Source organism: Choloepus didactylus, chromosome 2 (assembly GCF_015220235.1).
Source record: "Choloepus didactylus isolate mChoDid1 chromosome 2, mChoDid1.pri, whole genome shotgun sequence".
NCBI lineage: Eukaryota > Metazoa > Chordata > Mammalia > Pilosa > Megalonychidae > Choloepus > Choloepus didactylus.
Genome location: NC_051308.1, coordinates 225,189,094 through 225,209,217, shown reverse-complemented (window position 1 = coordinate 225,209,217; position 20,124 = coordinate 225,189,094). Strand labels below are relative to the sequence as shown.

Below are 20,124 nucleotides of genomic sequence, written 5' to 3'. Positions count from 1 at the left end.
AATTTTTAGAATTTTTTATATATAGGATCATGACATCTATAAATAGGGGAAGATTTATTTCTTCCTTTCCAGTATGGATGCTTTTCATTCTTTTTCTTGCCTAATTGCTATGGCTAGAACTTCCATTACAGTGTTGAATAACACTGGTGACAGTGGGCATCCCTGTCTTGTTCCTGATCGTAGGGTATGAAATCAGATGTGGCTTTTTCATATGTGCGTTTAATTATGTTGAGGAGGTTTTCCTCTATTCCTAGTTTATAGTGTTTTTATCAAGAAAGGATGCTGATTCTGTGTCAGTTGAGATCATGTGATTTTCCCCCCCTTTGTTCAATTGTGTGGTCTCTCACAATTGATTTCCTGATGTTGAATCACCCTTGTGTGCCTGGAATAAATCCCACATAGAGTAATCCCGCAGGGAATAAATCCTGCATGGAATAAATACACCACATGGTGTGTAATTCTTTAAATGTGCTATTGGATTTGGATCGCTAGTATTTTGTTCAGGATTTCCTTAGGTTATTCTTAATCATACTGAAGTTTTTGAACTAGTTAGTTTGAGACCTTCTGGAAGTAAATTTTTGTACAAGTTGTAGTATTAGGAGTTAATATGATTCCTTCACTTTGGCCACAATTCTCTGTATATTTTGTTACTAATAAAGAATGTTCACATTTTTTAAAAAAAATCAAGCTCAATTATAACTCTTCTATGCTGTCTGATTAGAGTAGGTTCTGGGATCTTTGTTATATGCCCATGTTTTTTTTTTTTTTTTTTTTTTTTTTTTTTTTGTTGAATGTATTATGTTTAATGAGGTAACTCCTTTTTTTTTTCTTAACCTTTCCCCTGATTAGTTTAGGAATTAATGAATTTATTGATGTAGCATTTTATTGGAAAGCTTTGAAATTTTAGAGAGTTGCTTTAGAAGGATAAGCATTACTTTAGCATCATGGAATGCCTTGTTGAAGAGTTATTTCTGGTTTTATTGCTGCAGTCTTGACGATGAAGAGGTCTGCACTGATACCTAATAAGTAACAAAGTGCTGTTTTCTGGCACGCTGGCTCTCTTTTTTCCCACATTTCCTTCTTCCCTCATTCCTTTTTTTTTCCTCCTTTTGCTGAGAAAGCTTTATTGTTTACCCTTGGTTCCCACCTTTTAGAGGGCTGCAAGTTGTGGGATAAAGAAAAGATTTATCCCACTGTGATTTTTTAGTAGAGTTCTACCTCATGGTTAAGCTCACAGGAGCCAACTGCTCCATTAATTAAGTAGGATTAGAAGTAGTTCATCATAAAGATACCTTTGTTATTTTCTCACTCTCTCAAGGAATATGTAAAACTGGATACGGGATATTTATAAGGAATATTTTTTTTAAAAGAGAAAGGTGGTATTGATGGTTATTTAGCTAATTGGAGAGAGCCACACCTACAGGTTTCTCTTTTTATATTGCCATATAAGCAGTGCTGTCTTATAGTACAAGAAATTTCATAAAACCTTGAGAGACTGTCCTTTCCTTGAGGCAAGGATGTAAGTACTTTCTAGGGGTTGATTAGATCTGTGCTGTCCAATATAGTAGCCAATAGTCAGAGGTGGCTTTTAAAATTTAAAATAATAAAAACTAAGTTAAAAATTCACTTCAGTCAAACTAGCCACATTTCAAATTGTGAATAGCCATGGGTCACTAGTAGGTGCTGTATCGAACAGTGCAAATACAGAACATTTCCTTCATCACGGCAAATTCTGTTGGGCAGTGCTTTATTAGACTGGCCGTTTCTAAAAAGGGAAAGAGGCAAAGGAAAGAGTGAAGTAATAAAGACTTGTGTTTCCATTCTTCCTTCCACAGTGCAACTTTTTCTGTCTTGTACCTTTGATTAAAATTCAGGAAGAGGTCTCTTGTTTTGAGTATCATCAATTTGACCTTTTTTTTTTTTAACTCTTTTTCTCAGGCTGGCAGTGACGGTGAAAGCATAGGAAACTGCCCGTTTTCCCAGAGGCTCTTCATGATTCTTTGGCTGAAAGGCGTTGTATTTAGTGTCACTACTGTTGACCTGAAAAGGTAAGACATCATTGCAGTTTAGAATCAACTTAAATTGAGTATATACTTTACTGATTTTTCAATTTGATCCTCTTCCCATTGTTTACTTTGATTGCATATGTTCTTTAAAGGAAATACATTGTATTAAGGTTCAGCTGATTTTATGGACAAACAAGTATTAAGTGCAACTTACAATGTCAGCAAATCACATGTGGTCACTCACTGCTGGGAATTTCTTATATGCTCACTTTAAATTTCATGAGCAACACAAGGAACAGGTTTTACTATGAATGCAATTAAATCTCTGAATCTTCCAATGTAGACATGGAACTATGCTGAACTTTTCTAAGCAGACAACTTCTTGATCTCAAATATGCTAACATGTGGCCTGTATAATCTGTATTGTTAAAGGCAAGAAGGGAATTTCAGGAGGCTAAATACCATTGTGGTCTATTTCATTTAATCTGCTTTCCAGATTAAATGAAATTTTCTGTAACACAATTTTAATCATATTTGGTTAAATGTAATAGTAAAATAAGAACAATTACCCAGGCCCTGTGATTGTCGAAAGAGTTGTTTCCAGCTTTCTCTCTGTAGACCGGAGTGGAAAGGGCTGAGAAGAGCCCCGATGAGTTGTTGGCTGTTTTCACTCAGGAGCTTCTACTCTCCTTTAGCAAACATGTCTCAGGTGAAGAGCAGTCATACTTCCAAAGTAAAAAAGGAGAAAAGATTTAAATCAAGAGTTAAGAATGGTCATACCATCAGAAAATCTAGTATTTGGCTAGGGGAATCTAATCCTCTTGGCACAAATGCCACAGCATGGTGTCTGCTTATTTTTTAGGCATATCAAGTCATAACAGTGTCCAAGAGAAAATACTGACAGCCCGTCACTTGAGAGGTGGCAGCCTTCATGTCTGGTTCTTTTTGTGGGCATCACATACTGAACATTATCTGAGACCCATGATCTCATTCTCATTTCTAGGTTGGCATGCCCCTAGGATCTTTGTCAGTTCCTTAAAACTTACTGCCAGTGATACTTACTTGAGACTTAAAATATGTTAATTGAACAGGAGCCATGAAGTCTTTCTTCCAGGAACCCTTTTAGTATGAATATAAGGCTTTGGGGATAATAACAGTTAAAGCCTAAGTTCCTGGGAAGACGTTGCCTAGTTTATGTTGGACAGAACTGTTGTAGAAATGAAACAACTAGTGTAGTTACCCTTTTATTACTGTTTGTCTCCTACATATACTCACAAAGGAAGTTTCCCAGTATAACTGTTAAAAATAGACAGTGCTGTCAGGCACACACCCTTACTTTGGCCTAAAATACATGGATTCCTCTTTTTCCATTTTTGGCTTGGAGCAAGTGAGTTGACTGCCATGCTCTGAAAAAGCCTTCTTTGAACAGCTCAGTATAGTGCTAGATTGTGTTGCATTCCAGTAGTAGTGCCGTAAAGAATAGGAATCTGTAGTTCAGGAAACGAAGTGAACCCACTAAGGTTATTTCAAAGTCCCCTGTTTCTCAATTTACAAACTTTTTAAGGTATAGTTCCTGTAAGTTGATTATATATGAGGATTTGTAGATATTTAAGGGTAACATACCCCGTATGTAAAAAGTGATACATGGGAAGTAGCCATGAAAGACACAAGTCCTCATAATTTGAAAATAGTCACTCAAAGAAATGCATGTTTATTGCATAGGGCTTTGTGTAAAATCAACAGCAGAGAGTTCTTAAAATTAGAGCCGATATTTTTAGTTTTTTCATCACAAATTTTAATTCTCCTGTACATCTAAAAAATAGATAAGGACAATTAAAAGTATGCAAGTAATACATGGTAATGAATCCCCTGCTCCCCCAGACCTGTGGTCATCAGCTGCCCCTTTACCTGTTTTCAGGTTTGGTGTATTTATCCTTCCAGGCCTTTTCTATGAGTTTACATACTTAAGTATAAAAATACAGTCTTGAACAAGATTTCAACTAGAAGGCACCCCAAAAGGAAGGTGAACATTTGCTCAAAACAAAACAAAACAAAACAAAAACAAAACATAGTGTAAAATAAAAGCCCAGAGGAATAAAACATCCTGTAGTACAAAGTACCTCTCATAATATATTCTTAATTTGAAAACATTTTATATGACTGTTTTTAGAAAACTGTGGGGGAGAAAATGCCTATGGTGCTTATTTTCCTGCTTTTCCTGATAATTGCCTAGTTCCCCAGTGAAAAGTACTGATCTCAGAACAAACTGGTGGAGAGCAATACAACTCTGCTGAGAGCTATTTAGAAGCCCACTCTGTGCTCTGAAAAATGATTGTTACATGAAATTTCATCCGTAAGAACAAACCCATTTCTAGTTCTGGCGCTATGTGACATGTTCTCTTTGAATCTCAATTGGTGTTAATGACTGTGCTGGCTGGCTACCTGAGACTTTGAACAATCTCCCATTACTTGCCTTCCAGTGCAGCCTTAATGCTTTTGTGGGAGTCATTTCTAAACCTAATTTGTGTTCATGCTGCAACTGTATTAAAGAACTTTTAGATTAAAAAGTGCCCAGGCTTCAGAAGGAATTTAAGTTTACATCAACTGCCATTTGAATAAAAGCTTCAGATAAATATAAATGAAAAAAATAAAATTCTAGTCATAAAGAGGTTATCACACATCATCCAATGGGTGCAACCATGGTAGAAAGTACCAGGGAGCAGAGACCTGTTCTGAGTGGAGAGAGCATTGTCACTGATTTCACTGGGGCTTTGGGCAAGCTGCTTCGTCACTTTCCGGGGGGTCAGTTTCTTCATATTTCAATTCAGGAAAAAGGAAGGGAAAATAAACTAACATTTCTTTAGTGTCTACCGTGTACTTTTTAATAAAACCATTTTCAGACGTTATTGAATAGAATTCAGTATTTCCTGTTGCTGGTGTCAAGGCCTTTTCTGGCTGACGGCTTCATGGCAGTGATCGAGATCTTTAGCTGAAGGCTTCACCATCTTCTTTATGCACAGAAATTCCTGAATCAGAAATCGGCATCTGTAGACCATAGTTAGATCTTAGTTAAACCTATCGGTGCCGTGGATAAGCCTGAGAGACAGGCAAGGGTAGGAGAGAGAACATGCTTGAACTCTAAGTAGAGTGCTGCAGAAAGGCAGACACCCTAATAGGGAGAGCACCGCAGAGAGGCAGACATGCTGAGGCACTGTCTTGGCTGTGGCTGACCATGGCCAATGCTATTACATGCTTGTTGGGAGAAACTGTTCTGGTTTTGGGAAGTGGGGATAGAATTAACTGTATAAGAAATTAGCTTTTTTTTTTAAAACCATAAAAGCAGTAATATGCTGTATTACCAGTGAGTAAAATCCCTCCTCCATGGTATTTTCTCTGAGAATAAATAAGTTTTAGGAGACCACTTAAAAAAAAAAAAAGTCTGGGAAATATGTTTCCATTCTCCTGTTCCCACCTTAAACGCTGCATCTATCTCATCCTTTGCATTGTCACTAATGATTTCCTTCCTCTTCAAATGTAAACATATCATCTGTAACTTACTGTATGAGTCAGACCGATGTACAAGTGGCCATAATAATGGCATAAAGTTTTAGAAGATCATTGTGATAGTTAAAACTTTCACAATTTTGTAGTGTTTTACAAATTTTCAGATAGATCTGCATCTTCTTAGTCGTATAACCTCAGAACAAAATATGATTCCTTAATAGAGTCTTCAGATAGTTTTTACTTTCATTATCATGTCTCTGAAATTCCACCCTTCTGAAAGTCTTCAGCACGTTGAGAAATCAGTTTGATTTCCAGTTAGAGCCTCAGTAATAGCAGCATGGATGACATATATGGGGAAATTGAATGGAACAAACAGGCCGGCTTTTAGAGAAACCGTCCGTTTTCTGCTGCTCGCCAGCAGGAAAGTTCATACTCCATTCTTCCGTTTGTAAAGTCAACTTGAGTTACATGAGACTCTTCTGGAAATAGTCCTACAGTTCAAGATGAATGTGTTTCATGAATGCATGTGGAATCATATGTATACCCTGTGTGTGTGTGTGTATATGTGTGTGTGGGGGAGGGGGGAGAACTTCACTGCCACGTCTTTTTCAGAATAATCGATGATAAATTCAGTAAAGGCTACTAAGAACTGAATTTGAAACATTGGTTGGTTGTGAATGTATTTCTAAGCTTTTTGCCACTATTTATAAACTGTAGTTAAGTCTGTTAAGAATTACAGAAGCTGTATTTGAAAACTTTTTTGAGATGTCATTTTGTTTTAAAATGATTCACAAGTTGACATTAAAATATACAAAGATTAGCCATATAGCAAATTTAATCAAAATCAATAAAGTCCCTGAACTGGTTGAACTGGGATAAATAGACAAAACACTAGGAGTCTTGGTGTGTGTTTTTTGGGTTGTGTGTTGGTGGTTTATGAGTTGTTCAATTAGTGACTTTAATATTAGTCAAGCCAGGATACAGCAAATGTAGTAAAGTATAATAGGATTTTGTGGTAACTTTTTAAAAATTGCTTATATAGTGTCCTGTATTCTCTTGATCTGTGTGAATTAATCTTGTGCCTTGAAAATCAGTACCTTCCAAAGGAACATGATTTAAAAGTTCTGCATACTTAGTAGTGTTTTCTCAATCTAGCGAGTTCAGCGAGTTTGCACACAGGCCATCTTTAGGAGCCAGCTGCTGTGTCCTGTAGCCATGCTGCACCCCTTTTATACCAAACACCTGGAACTGGCCTGCCAGCTGACTTCCTCCAATTGTACCAAATTAAGTTTTTTGGTTTTTTTTTTTCATTTTTATTGAGATTGTTCAGATACCATACAATTATCCAAAGATCCAAAGTGTACAATCAGTTGCCCCGGTACCCTCATACAGCTGTGCATCCATCACACTTAATTTTTGTTCAATTTTTAGAAACTTTCCATTACTCCAGACAAGAAATAAAGTGAAAGATGAAAAAAAGAAAAGGAAACTCTAATCCTCCCCTATCCCTAACCAACCCCCCTCAATTGTTGACTCGTAGTATTGATATAGTACATTTGTTACTGTTTATGAAAAAATGTTGAAATACTACTAACTGTAGTATATAGTTTGTAATAGGTATATAGTTCTTTCCTATATGCCTCTCTATTATTAACTTCTAATTGTATTGTCGTACATTTGTTCTGGTTCATGGAAGCGATTTCTAGTATTTGTACAGTTGATCATGGACATTGCCCACCATAGGATTCCGTTTTATACATTCCCATCTTTTGACCTCCAGCTTTCCTTCTGGTGACATATATGACTCTGAGCTTCCCCTTTCCACCTCATTCACGCACCATTCGGCGCTGTTAGTTATTCTCACATCTTGCTACCAACACCCCTGTTCATTTCCAAACATTTAAGTTCATCCTAATTGAACATTCTGCTCATACTAAGCAGCCACTCCCCATTCTTAAGCCTCGTCCTGTATCTTCGTACCTTATATTTCATGTCTATGAGTTTACATATTATAATTAATTCCTGTCAGTGAGACCCTGCAATAATTGTCCTTATGTGTCTGGCTTATTTCACTCAGCATATGGCCCTTGAGGTTTTGTCATCAACCCATTTTTTTTTAAATATGGTTTTGTTCACTCACCATACATTCCATCCCAAGTAAATAATCGATGGTTCTCTGCATGGTCATACATTTATGTGTTCACCACCTTCACCACTATCTGTATAAGGGCATCTACATTTCTTCCACAAGGCAGGAGGGAGAGTCAAAGAAGGTAGAGAGGCAAAAGAAAGAGGAAAAAAAATGACAGCTAGGGAGCAGCAAAACAAAAAATAACCTTAAATCAAAGTAGAATAAAGAATCAGACAATACCACCAATGTCAAGTGTCTAACATGCCTCCCCTATCCCCCCCTCTTATCTGCATTTACCTTGATATATCACCTTTGTTACATTAAAGGAATCATGATACGATGATTCTATTAGTTACAGTCTCTAGTTTATGCTGATTGCATCCCTCCCCCAATGCCTCCGCATTTTTAACACCTTGCAAGGTTGACATTTGCTTGCATATTTGTACATTTTATCACAATTGTTGAATACTCTAGATTTCACCAAGTTACACAGTCCCAGTCTTTATCTTTCCTCCTTTCTTGTGTCTCACATCCTCCCCACCTTCCTCTCTCAACCGTATTCATAGTTATCTTTGTTCAGTGTACTTACATTGTTGTGCTACCATCTCCCAAAATTGTGTTCCAAACCATGCACTCCTGTCTTCTATCACCCTGTAGTGCTCCCTTTAGTATTTCCTGTAGGGCAGGTGTCTTGTTCACAAAGTCTCTCATTGTCTGTTTGTCAGAAAATATTTTGAGCTCTCCCTCATATTTGAAGGACAGCTTTGCTGGATATAGGATTCTTGGTTGGTGGTTTTGCTCTTTCAGTATCTTAAATATATCACACCACTTCCTTCTTGCCTCCATGGTTTCTGCTGAGAGATCTGCATATAGTCTTATTAAGCTTCCTTTGTATGTAATGGATTGCTTTTTTCTTGCTGCTTTCAGGATTCTCTCTTTGTCTTTGACATTTGATAATCTGATTATTAAGTGTCTTGGCGTAGGCCTCTTCATATCTCTTCTGTTTGGAGTACGCTGCGCTTCTTGGATCTGTAATTTTATGTCTTTCATAAGAGATGGGAAATTTTCATTAATTATTTCCTCTATTATTGCTTCTGCCCCCTTTCCCTTCTCATCTCCTTCTGGGACACCAATGATACGTACATTATTGTACTTTCTTTCATCCTTGAGTTCCCGGAGACGTTGCTCATATTTTTTCTTTCTTTTCTCTATCTGCTCCTTTGCATGTAGGCTTTCAGGTGTTTTGTTCTCCAGTTCCTGAGTGTTTTCTTCTGCCTCTTGAGATCTGCTGTTGTATGTTTCCATTGTGTCTTTCATCTCTTGTGTTGTGCCTTTCATTTCCATAGATTCTACTAGTTGTTTTTTTGAACTTTTGATTTCTGCCATATATATGCCCAGTGTTTCCTTTACAGCCTCTATCTCTTTTGCAATATCTTCTCTAAACTTTTTGAATTGATTTAGCATTAGTTGTTTAAATTCCTGTATCTCCACAGTTGAAGTGTATGTTTGTTCCTTTGACTGGGCCATAACTTTGTTTTTCTTAGTGTAGGTTGTGATTTTCTGTTGTCTAGGCATGGTTTCCATGGTTATCCAAATCAGGTTTTCCCAGACCAGAACAGGCTCAGGTCCCAGAGGGAAGAAATATTCAGTATCTGGTTTCCCTGAGGATGTGTCTTAGAAAATTGCTCCACCCTGTGATGCCTCAGGTCACTGTGCTTTTCTGCCCAGCAGGTGACGCCTGTTAGCCTATAATTCTTGACTGGTGTGAGGAGGTATGGCCATGTTCCCCCAGGCTCTGGGGTCTGGTTCTGAATGGAAAGGGCCTCACCCCTTTCCTCCTAGAGAAGACAGACACCCCAGGTGGAGGTCATTAGCATTTCAGTGGTCTCTCTCTCTCTGCTTGTGCTGTCTCCACCCTTCCCGGAGTCACAGCCCTGGAAACTGAAAATGACTGGGGCTTTCTCCACTGAGCCGAAAAAGAAACAGATAGTCCCCTTCAGACCCAGTCCAAGGCGACCCTCCGGCTCTCCAAGGTCAGTCGTCACCCAAAGCCTCTGTCTGTTTTTTGGGGATGCGTACCTGTAGTGAGCAGTTCACACTCGCTACTTAAAACCCCAGTTGGAGCTCAGCTGAGCTGTATTTGCTTGCTGGGAGAGAGCTTCTCTCTGGCACCACGAGGCTTTGCAGCTCAGGCTATGGGGGGGCGGGGTCTCACGACTTGGATCTGCAGGTTTTACTTACAGATTTTATGCTGTGTTCTCGGGCATTCATCCCAATTCAGGTTGGTGTATGATGAGTGGATGGTCTCGTTTGTCCCCCCACAGTTATTCTGGATTATTTACTAGTTGTTTCTGGTTTTTTGTAGTTGTTCCTGGGGGACTACTTAGCTTCCACTCCTCTCTATACCTCCATCTTGCCCTGGCTCCATAGATAGTCCCAAATTAAGTTTTGATTGAGGTTAAACCTCTTAGGTTGCTTAAAGTATTAACCCCTGTAAAGTTCCTCTTGTTATTTTCCTTTCTCCCTTTGTCTTTATGATTTTTCTTTTTGTTTTTGTTCTTTATTCTGCAGCCGGAGGAACAAAGTGTGAGAGAACAGAATAATTTATTTAATCTAGAAGACAACTGTAATAACGTAAAAAAAAAAATACCAAAACACTGAAGAATATCTGCGCTCTAATCTCAAGACATGGATTCTATACTTTTGGCTTTTTTTTTTTTTTTTTTTAATTAAACTCAGTTTTATTGAACTCTTGGCTTTTAATAGATAGCACTGAAGGGAGTTGTAAACATGTGAATGAATTTGAGTGAATTGTTGAATATTTATTGAAGGCCTTCTATGAAATAAACAAAATATATACTAAAATTCAGCCATTGTTGAGTTTCATTTATCTCAAACTGCAGTTAATATAATAAGTTCTGTGAAACATTTGTAAAATGAACGTTTGTGGGTCAAAGTGCCAGATGAGGACTAGAAGTTGAAGAATCTTAGATTTCTGTTTGATCGATGACCTATTATAGCTGTAAGCAAATCACCTTAGTACTTAGAACTTGTCCATTGTCCATTTTTTGAAGGTCAAAATTTTTTTTAGAGGCACTGAAGTTTCTTCTCGAATCTGCTTTCACTTGGATTCAGGACCTGACGTAGGTTGTCCTTCATCTTAACAGTTAATCCTGGAAAATAGTTTTGTCAGCTTTATAGTTTTTATTCTCCTTAGCCTTTCAGCAGAAACAAGATTGATTATTCATTAGTCACTAATATTAATGAACAACTGGAATGATATACCTGGTTTCACTTTCTTTACTTGTATGAATGTCTAAATTAATCAGATTTCCTATTACCAGTTAGTGCTAGATATCCAGTTATAAACCGTCAGACTTAAAGTTAAAACTGCTAGTGTTACCTCTTATATAACACTTTGTTAATGTGATACTGAAAGCAGCAATGCCTTTAGTTTACATAATTTGTTTAATTCACTTTTGCATACATTATTTGATTTGATCTTTATAGGCAAAGCAGGTCTTATTTTGTAGAATGGATCAGGAAATTCAGACCCAAAGGCATTGTGATTTACTTAGTCATGTAGGTGGTGAATGGTAGAGTTATTTGATTTGGGGCTTTAATCAGGTCCTTATTCGTTTTTGGTTCTTTCTTCTCTTCCATGCCATCTTTCTCCCTCCAATAACACTTAATTTTGTTTGGAGAGTTTAAAGGCTCTCAATTAATTGTAGACATAATAGCTATAGCTGTAATGTTTGGCCTCCTATCCAAATATGGATCATTTTAAAGGACTGATCCCTTTCTTCCCCTTTACCCAACTTCACCTTGTTCATGGAAAATTATTTGTGAAAAGACAGGTTTTTTTATAACCTTATACTTAGTCATTCAGTTGACTATTTGATTAGTCATAAAATATTGATGGATATGTTTTTTTTGTTTGTTTGTTTGTTTGTTTGTGCCAGTAGTTGGTTTCTTTTTATTGTATAAAGATAACATAATTTGTCCATTTACTTGTTGGTGGACATTTAGATCATTTCCAGTTTGGGGCTGTTATGAATATTCTTATAAGATTATTTTGTGGACATACATTTTTATATCTTTTGCATAAATGCCTAGTAGTCAGGTCACAGAGTACGTATATGCTTTACTTTATAAAAAACTGCCAATTTTCCATCAAGATCATACCATGTTACACTCCCAGCATCAGTGTGAGAGAGTTCCGGTTGCTCCAAGTCCTCAGCAACACTGGTATCATAAGTTTTTTTTTTTTTTTTAAATCTCCATTTTATTGAGATATATTCACATACCACACAGTCATACAAAACAAATCATACATTCGATTGTTCACAGTACCATTACATAGTTGTACATTCATCACCTAAACCAATCCCTGACAACTTCATTAGCACACACACAAAAATAACAAGAATAATAATTAAAGTGAAAAAGAACAATTAAAGTAAAAAAGAACATTGGGTGCCTTTGTTTGTTTCCTTCACCTATTTTTCTACTCATCCATCCATAAACTGGACAAAGGGGAGTGTGGTCCTTATGGCTTTCCCAATCCCATTGTCACCCCTCATAAGCTACATTTTTATACAATTGTCTTCGAGATTCATGGGTTCTGGGCTGTAGTTTGATAGTTTCAGGTATCTACCACCAGCTACCCCAATTCATTAGAACCTAAAAAGGGTTGTCTAAATTGTGTGTAAGAGTGCCCACCAGAGTGACCTCTCGGCTCCTTTTGGAATCTCTCTGTCACTGAAGCTTATTTCATTTCCTTTCAAATCCCCCTTTTGGTCAAGAAGATGTTCTCCATCCCATGATGCCGGGTCTACATTCCTCCCCGGGACTCACATTCCACGTTACCAGGGAGATACACTCCCCTGGGTGTCTGATCCCACGTAGCGGGGAGGGCAGTGATTTCACCTTTCAAGTTGGCTTAGCTAGAGAGAGAGGGCCACATCTGATCAACAAAGAGGCATTCGGGAGGAGGCTTTTAGGCACAATTATAGGGAGGCCTAGCCTCTCCTTTGCAGCAACAGTCTTCCCAAGGGTAAATCCTGTGGTAGAGAGCTCAACCCGTCAAACCACCAGTCCCCTATGTCTGTGGTCATGTTAGCAACCATCGAGGTGGGGTAGGCCAATACCCATGCATTCTCCACAGGGGCTCTACATATTTTTTCCTTGAGTTTTTTTTTTTTTTTTTTTTTTTTTAAACTTTCATACAGTTGATTTAAAAAAAAAAAGTTAAAAAAACAAACAAAAAATAATTAAAAAAAACATTCAATAAAAGAACATTTCAAAGAGACCATAACAAGGGAATAAGAAAAAAACAACTAATCTAAGATAACTACTTTATTTCCAACATGTTCCTACTCTACCCCAAGAAAGTTACCTAATATAGCAACATTTCTGTGAACTTGTTCCTACTATACCCATCAGAAATTAACAGACCATAGTCATTCCTGGGCATTCCCAGAACATTAAATTTACCCACAATAGCTTATCTGTTCTTCTTGGATTATTGTTCCCCTTCCTTAATTGCTCTCTATTGCTAGTTCCCCTACATTCTACATTATAAACCATTTGTTTTACATTTTTCAAAGTTCACATTAGTGGTAGCATATAATATTTCTCTTTTTGTGGCTGGCTTATTTCGCTCAGCATTATGTCTTCAAGGTTCATCCATGTTGTCATATGTTTCACAAGATCATTCCTTCTTACTGCCATGTAGTATTCCATTGTGTGTATATACCACATTTTATTTATCCACTCATCTGTTGAAGGACATTTGGGTTGTTTCCATCTCTTGGCAGTTGTGAATAATGCTGCTGTGAACATTGGCGTGCAGATATCTGTTCGTGTCACTGCTTTCCGATCTTCCGGGTGTATACCGAGAAGTGCAATCGCTGGATCGAAGGGTAACTCTATATCTAGTTTTCTAAGGAACTGGCAGACTGACTTGGAGAGTGGCTGAACCATTATACAGTCCCACCAACAATGAATAAGAGTTCCAATTTCTCCACATCCTCTCCAGCATTTGTAGTTTCCTGTTTGTTTAATGGCAGCCATTCTAACCGGTGTGAGATGGTATCTCATTGTGGTCTTAATTTGCATCTCTCTAATAGCTAGTGAAGCTGAACATTTTTTCATGTGTTTCTTGGCCATTTGTATTTTGTCTTCAGAGAACTGTCTTTTCATATCTTTTGCCCATTTTATAATTGGGCTGTCTGTACTATTGTCATTGAGTTGTAGGATTTCTTTATATATGCAAGATATCACTCTTTTGTCAGATACGTGGTTTCCAAAAATTTTTTCCCATTGAGATGGCTGCCTCTTTACCTTTTTGAGAATGCCCTTGAGGTACAGAAACTTCTAAGCTTGAGGAGTTCCTGTTTATCTACTTTTTCTTTTGTTGCTTGTGCTTTGGGTGTAAAGTCTAGGAAGTGGCCGCCTAATGCAAGGTCTTGAAGATGTTTTCTTGCATTATCTTCTAGGAGTTTTATGGTACTTTCTTTTATATTGAGATCTTTGGTCCATTTTGAGTTAATCTTTGTGTAGGGTGTGAGGTGGGGTCCTCTTTCATTCTTTTGGATATGGATATCCAACTCTCCCAGCCCCATTTGTTGAAAAGACCATTATGACCCAGTTCAGTGACTTTGGGGGCCTTATCAAAGATCAGTCGGCCATAGATCTGGGGGTCTATCTCCAAATTCTCAATTCGATTCCATTGATCTATATGTATATCTTTGTGCCAGTACCATGCTGTTTTGACAACTGTGGCTTTATAATAAGCTTCAAAGTCAGAGAGTGTAAGTCATCCCACTTTGTTTTTCTTTTTTTAGAGTGTGTTTAGCAATTCGAGGCATCTTCCCTTTCCAAATAAATTTGATAACTAGCTTTTCCAAGTCTGCAAAGTAGGTTGTTGGAATTTTGATTGGGATTGCATTGAATCTGTAGATGAGTTTGGGTAGAATCGACATCTTAATGACATTTAGCCTTCCTATCCTTGAACATGGAATATTTTTCCATCTTTTAAGGTCCCCTTCTATTTCTTTTAGTAGAGTTATGTAGTTTTCTTTGTATAGGTCTTTTACATCTTTGGTTAAGTTTATTCCTAGGTTCTTGATTTTTTTAGTTGCTATTGAAAATGGTATCTTTTTCTTAGTGTCTCTTCAGTTTGTTCCTTTGTAGCATATAGAAACATCACTGACTTATGTGCATTAATCTTGTATCCCGCTACTTTGCTAAATTTGTTTATTAGCTCTAGTAGCTGTATTGTCGATTTCTCGGGGTTTTCCAGATGTAAGATCATATCGTCTGCAAACAATGACAGTTTTACTTCTTCCTTTCCAATTTGGATGCCTTTTATTTCTTTGTCTTGCCGGATTGCCCTGGCTAGCACTTCCAGCACAATGTTGAATAACAGTGGTGACAGCGGGCATCCTTGTCTTGTTCCTTATCTTAGAGGGAAGGCTTTCAGTCTCTCACCATTGAGTACTATGCTGGCTGTGGGTTTTTCATATATGCTCTTTATCATGTTGAGGAAGTTTCCTTTAATTCCTACCTTTTGATGTGTTTTTATCAAAAATGGATGTTGGATTTTGTCAAATGCTTTTTCAGCATCTATTGAGATGATCATTTGATTTTTTCCCTTTCAAATTGTTAATGTGTTGTAATACATTGATTGATTTTCTTATGTTGAACCATCCTTGCATGCCTGGAATGAACCCCACTTGGTCATGGTGTATGATTTTTTTAATATGCCTTTGGATTCGATTTGCAAATATTTTGTTGAGGATTTTTGCATCTATATTCATTAGGGAGATTGGCCGGTAGTTTTCCTTTCTTCTAGCATCTTTGCCTGGTTTTGGTATTAGATTGATGTTAGCTTCATAAAATGAGTTAGGTAGTGTTCCATTTTCTTCAGTGTTTTGAAAGAGTTTAAGTAAGATTGGTATCAGTTCTTTTTGGAAAGTTTGGTAGAATTCTCCTGTGAAGCCATCTGTCCCTGGGCATTTATTTGTGGGAAGATTTTTGATGACTGATTGGATCTCTTTGCTTGTGATGGGTTGGTTGAGGTCTTCTGTTTCTTCTCTGGTCAGTCTAGGTTGTTCATATGTTTCCAGGAAATTGTCCATTTCCTCTACATTCTCCAGTTTGTTGCCATACAGTTGTTCATAGTATCCTCTTACAATTTTTTAAATTTCTTCGGGATCTGCAGTTATGTCACCTTTTTTGTTCATTATTTTGTTTATATGGGTCTTCTCTCTTTTTGATTTTGTCAGTCTAGCTAGGGGCTTGTCAATCTTGTTCATCTTCTCAAAGAACCAACTTTTGGGGATATTTATCCTCTCTATTGCTTTTTTGTTCTCTGTGTCATTTATTTCTGCTTTAATCCTTGTTATTTCTTTTCTTCTACTTGGTTTAGGATTGGTTTGCTGTTCATTTTCTAGCTTCTTCAGTTGATCCATTAGTTCTTTGATTTTGGCTCTTTCTTCCTTTTTAATATATCCGTTTAGTGCTATAAATTTCCTCCTCAGCACCGCTTTTGCTGCATCCCATAGGTTTTGGTATGTTGTGGTCTCATTTTCGTACATCTCTATATATTTAGCAATTTCTCTTGCTATTTCTTCTTTAACCCACTGATTGTTTAGGAGTGTGTTGTTTAACCTCCAGGTATTTTCTGTCTCTGATGGTTATTGACTTCTAATTGTATTCCATCATGGTCAGAGAATGTGCTTTGAATAACTTCAATCTTTTTAAATTTATTGAACCTTGTTTTATGTCCCAGCATATGATCTATTCTGGAGAAAGTTCCATGAACACTAGAGAAGTATGTGTATCCTGGTGATTTGGGATGTAATGTTCTATATATGTCTGTTAAATCTAATTCATTTATCAGATTGTTTAGGTTTTCAATTTCCTTATTGGTCTTCTGTCTGGTTGATCTATCTATAGGAGAGAGTGATGTGTTGAAGTCTCCCACAATTATTCTGGAAACATCAATTGCTTCCTTTAGTTTTTTTTTTGTTTGTTTGTTTGTTTTCCATTTTTATTGAGATTGTTCAGATACCATACAATTATCCAAAGATCCAAAGTGTACAATCACTTGCCCCTGGGTACCCTCATACAGCTGTGCATCCATCACACTTAATTTTTGTTCAATTTTTAGAAACTTTTCATTACTCCAGACAAGAAATAAAGTGAAAGATGAAAAAATAAAAAAAGAAAAGGAAACTCTAAACCTCCCGTATCTCTAACCAACCCCCCTCAATTGTTGACTCCTAGTATTTATATAGTACGTTTGTTACTCTTTATGAAAAAATGTTGAAATACTACTAACTGTAGTATATAGTTTGTAATAGGTATATAGTTCCTCCCTATATGCCCCTCTATTCTTAACTTCTAATTGTATTGTCATACATTTGTTCTGGTTCATGAAGTGATTTCTAGTATTTGTACAGTTGATCATGGACATTGCCCACCATAGGATTCAGTTTTATACATTTCCATCTTTTGACCTCCACCTTTCCTTCTGGTGACATATATGACTCTGAGCTTCCCCTTTCCACCTCATTCACACACCATTCGGCACTGTTAGTTATTCTCACATCTTGCTACCAACACCCCTGTTCATTTCCAAACATTTAAGTTCATCCTAATTGAACATTCTGCTCATACTAAGCAAGAGCATCTACATTTCTTCCACAAGGCAGGAGGGAAAGTCAAAGAAGGTAGAGAGGCAAAAGAAAGAGGAAAAAAAAAATGACAGCTAGGAAGCAGCAAAAGGAAAAATAACCTTAAATCAAAGTAGAATAAAGAATCAGACAATACCACCAATGTCAAGTGGCTAACATGCCTCCCCTATCCCCCTCTGTTATCTGCATTCACCTTGGTATATCACCTTTGTTACATTAAAGGAAGCATAATACAATGATTCTATTAGTTACAGTCTCTAATTTATGCTGATTGCATCCCTCCCCCAATGCCTCCCCATTTTTAACACCTTGCAAAGTTGACATTTGCTTGTTCTCCCTTGTAAAACAACATATTTGTACATTTTATCACAACTGTTGAATACTCTAGATTTCACCAAGTTACACAGTCCCAGTCTTTATCTTTCCTCCTTTCTTGTGGTGTCTCACATGCTCCCCATCTTCCTCTCTCAACCGTATTCATAGTTACCTTTGTTCAGTGTACTTACATTGTTGTGCTACCATCTCCCAAAATTGTGTTCCAAACCACACACTCCTGTCTTCTATCACCCTGTAGTGCTCCCTTTAGTATTTCCTGTAGGGCAGGTGTCTTGTTCACAAAGTCTCTCATTGTCTGTTTGTCAGAAAATATTTTGAGCTCTCCCTCATATTTGAAGGACAGCTTTGCTGGATACAGGATTCTTGGTTGGTGGTTTTTCTCTTTCAGTATCTTAAATATATCACACCACTTCCTTCTTGCCTCCATGGTTTCTGCTGAGAGATCCACACATAGTCTTTTTAAGCTTCCTTTGTATGTAATGGATTGCTTTTCTCTTGCTGCTTTCAGGATTCTCTCTTTGTCTTTGACATTTGATAATCTGATTATTAAGTGTCTTGGCGTAGGCCTCTTCATATCTCTTCTGTTTGGAGTACGCTGCGCTTCTTGAATCTGTAATTTTATGTCTTTCATAAGAGATGGGAAATTTTCATTAATTATTTCCTCTATTATTGCTTCTGCCCCCTTTCCCTTCTCTTCTCCTTCTGGGACACCAATGATACGTACATTATTATACTTTGTTTCATCCTTGAGTTCCCAGAGATGTTGCTCATATTTTTTCATTCTTTTCTCCATCTGCTTCTTTGCGTGTAGGCTTTCAGGTGTTTTGTTCTCCAGTTCCTGAGTGTTTTCTTCTGCCTCTTGAGATCTGCTATTGTATGTTTACATTGTGTCTTTCATCTCTTGTGTTGTGCTTTTCATTTCCATAGATTCTACTAGTAGGTTTTTTGAACTTTTGATTTCTGCTGTATACATGTCCAGTTCTTCCTTTACAACCTCTATCTCTTTTGCAATATCTTCTTAAACTTTTTGAACTGATTTAGCATTAGTTGTTTAAATTCCTGTATCTCAGTTGAAGTGTACGTTTGTTCCTTTGACTGGGCCATAACTTTGTTTTTCTTAGTGTAGGTTGTAATTTTCTGTTGTCTAGGCATGGTTTCCTTGGTTATCCAAATCAGGTTTTCTCAGACCAGAACAGGCTCAGGTCCCAGAGGGAAGAAATATTCAGTATCTGGTTTCCCTGCGGGTGTGTCTTAGAAAATTGCTCCACCCTGTGATGCCTCAGGTCATTGTGCTTTTCTGCCCAGAAGGTGATGCCTGTTAGCCTATAATTCTTGACTGGTGTGAGGAGGTATGGCCGTGTTCCCCCAGGCTCTGGGGTCTGGTTCTGAATGGAAAGGGCCCCACCCCTTTCCTCCTAGAGACGACCGGACCCCCCAGGTGGAGGTCATTAGCATTTCAATGGTCTCGCTCTCTGCTTGTGGTGTCTCCACCCTTCCCAGAGTCACAGCCCTGGAAACTGAAAATGACTGGGGCTTTCTCCACTGAGCCAAAAAAGAAACAGATGGTCCCCTTCAGACCCAGTCCAAGGCAACCCTCAGGCTCTCCCAGGTCAGTCGTCACCCAAAGCCTCTGTCTGTTTTTTGGGGCTGCATACCTGTAGTGAGCAGTTCACACTCGCTACTTAAAACCCCAGTTGGAGCTCAGCTGAGCTGTATTCGCTTGCTGGGAGAGAGCTTCTCTCTGGCACCACCCGGCTCCGCAGCTCGGGCTATGGGGGAGGGGGTCTCCCGACCTGGTTCCACAGGTTTTACTCACAGATTTTATGCTGTGTTCTCGGGCATTCCTCCCAATTCAGGCTGGTGTATGATGAATGGATGGCCTTGTTTGTCCCCCAGCAGTTATTCTGGATTATTTACTAGTTGTTTCTGGTTTTTTGTAGTTGTTCCAGGGGGACTCCTCAGCTTCCACTCCTCTCTATGCCGCCATCCTGCCCGACTCCGACTTCCTACTCTTTTAAGAGCCGGAGGATCTAATCACCTTTGAGGTATTGGCTGTCAGACTGGGTTTCTTGTGTGAAGTCATCATTTACAGTTCAGCCTTTGCATGTGCCAGTTGCAGGGTCAGAAAAAAAGATCGTGGCATCTCAAAACTAGAAGAACTAGAGTCTCGGGCAAGATGGCGGCATAGAGAGGAGTGGAAGCCAAGCAGTCCCCCTGGAACAACTCTCTGTGTAGAGGGAATCAATTGACCCAGATTTGGGTCCCGCCGCTCGCTCTCTTTCCTGGGGTGGGGGTGGGGGTGGGCAACTGAGCTTCTGCTCACAAACACGGGGCAAGGAGAGCGCTTCCTTTAGTTTTGCCAGTGTTTCTCTCATGTATTTTGTGGCACCTTAATTGTGTGCATAAACATTTATGATTCTTACTTCTTCTTGTTGAATTGCCC

General features: G+C 38.1%; 1 protein-coding gene across 1 annotated transcript in view; it reads left to right on the top strand.

Moving 5' to 3' along the window:
• CLIC4 (chloride intracellular channel 4) overlaps nucleotides 1–20,124 on the top strand; it is a 115,073-nt gene that overhangs the window by 58,330 nt on the left and 36,619 nt on the right. The window contains exon 2 of the mRNA XM_037828139.1: nucleotides 1,939–2,048. Coding sequence (XP_037684067.1) covers nucleotides 1,939–2,048 — 110 coding nt within the window. The remainder of the gene's footprint in view (nucleotides 1–1,938; nucleotides 2,049–20,124) is intronic.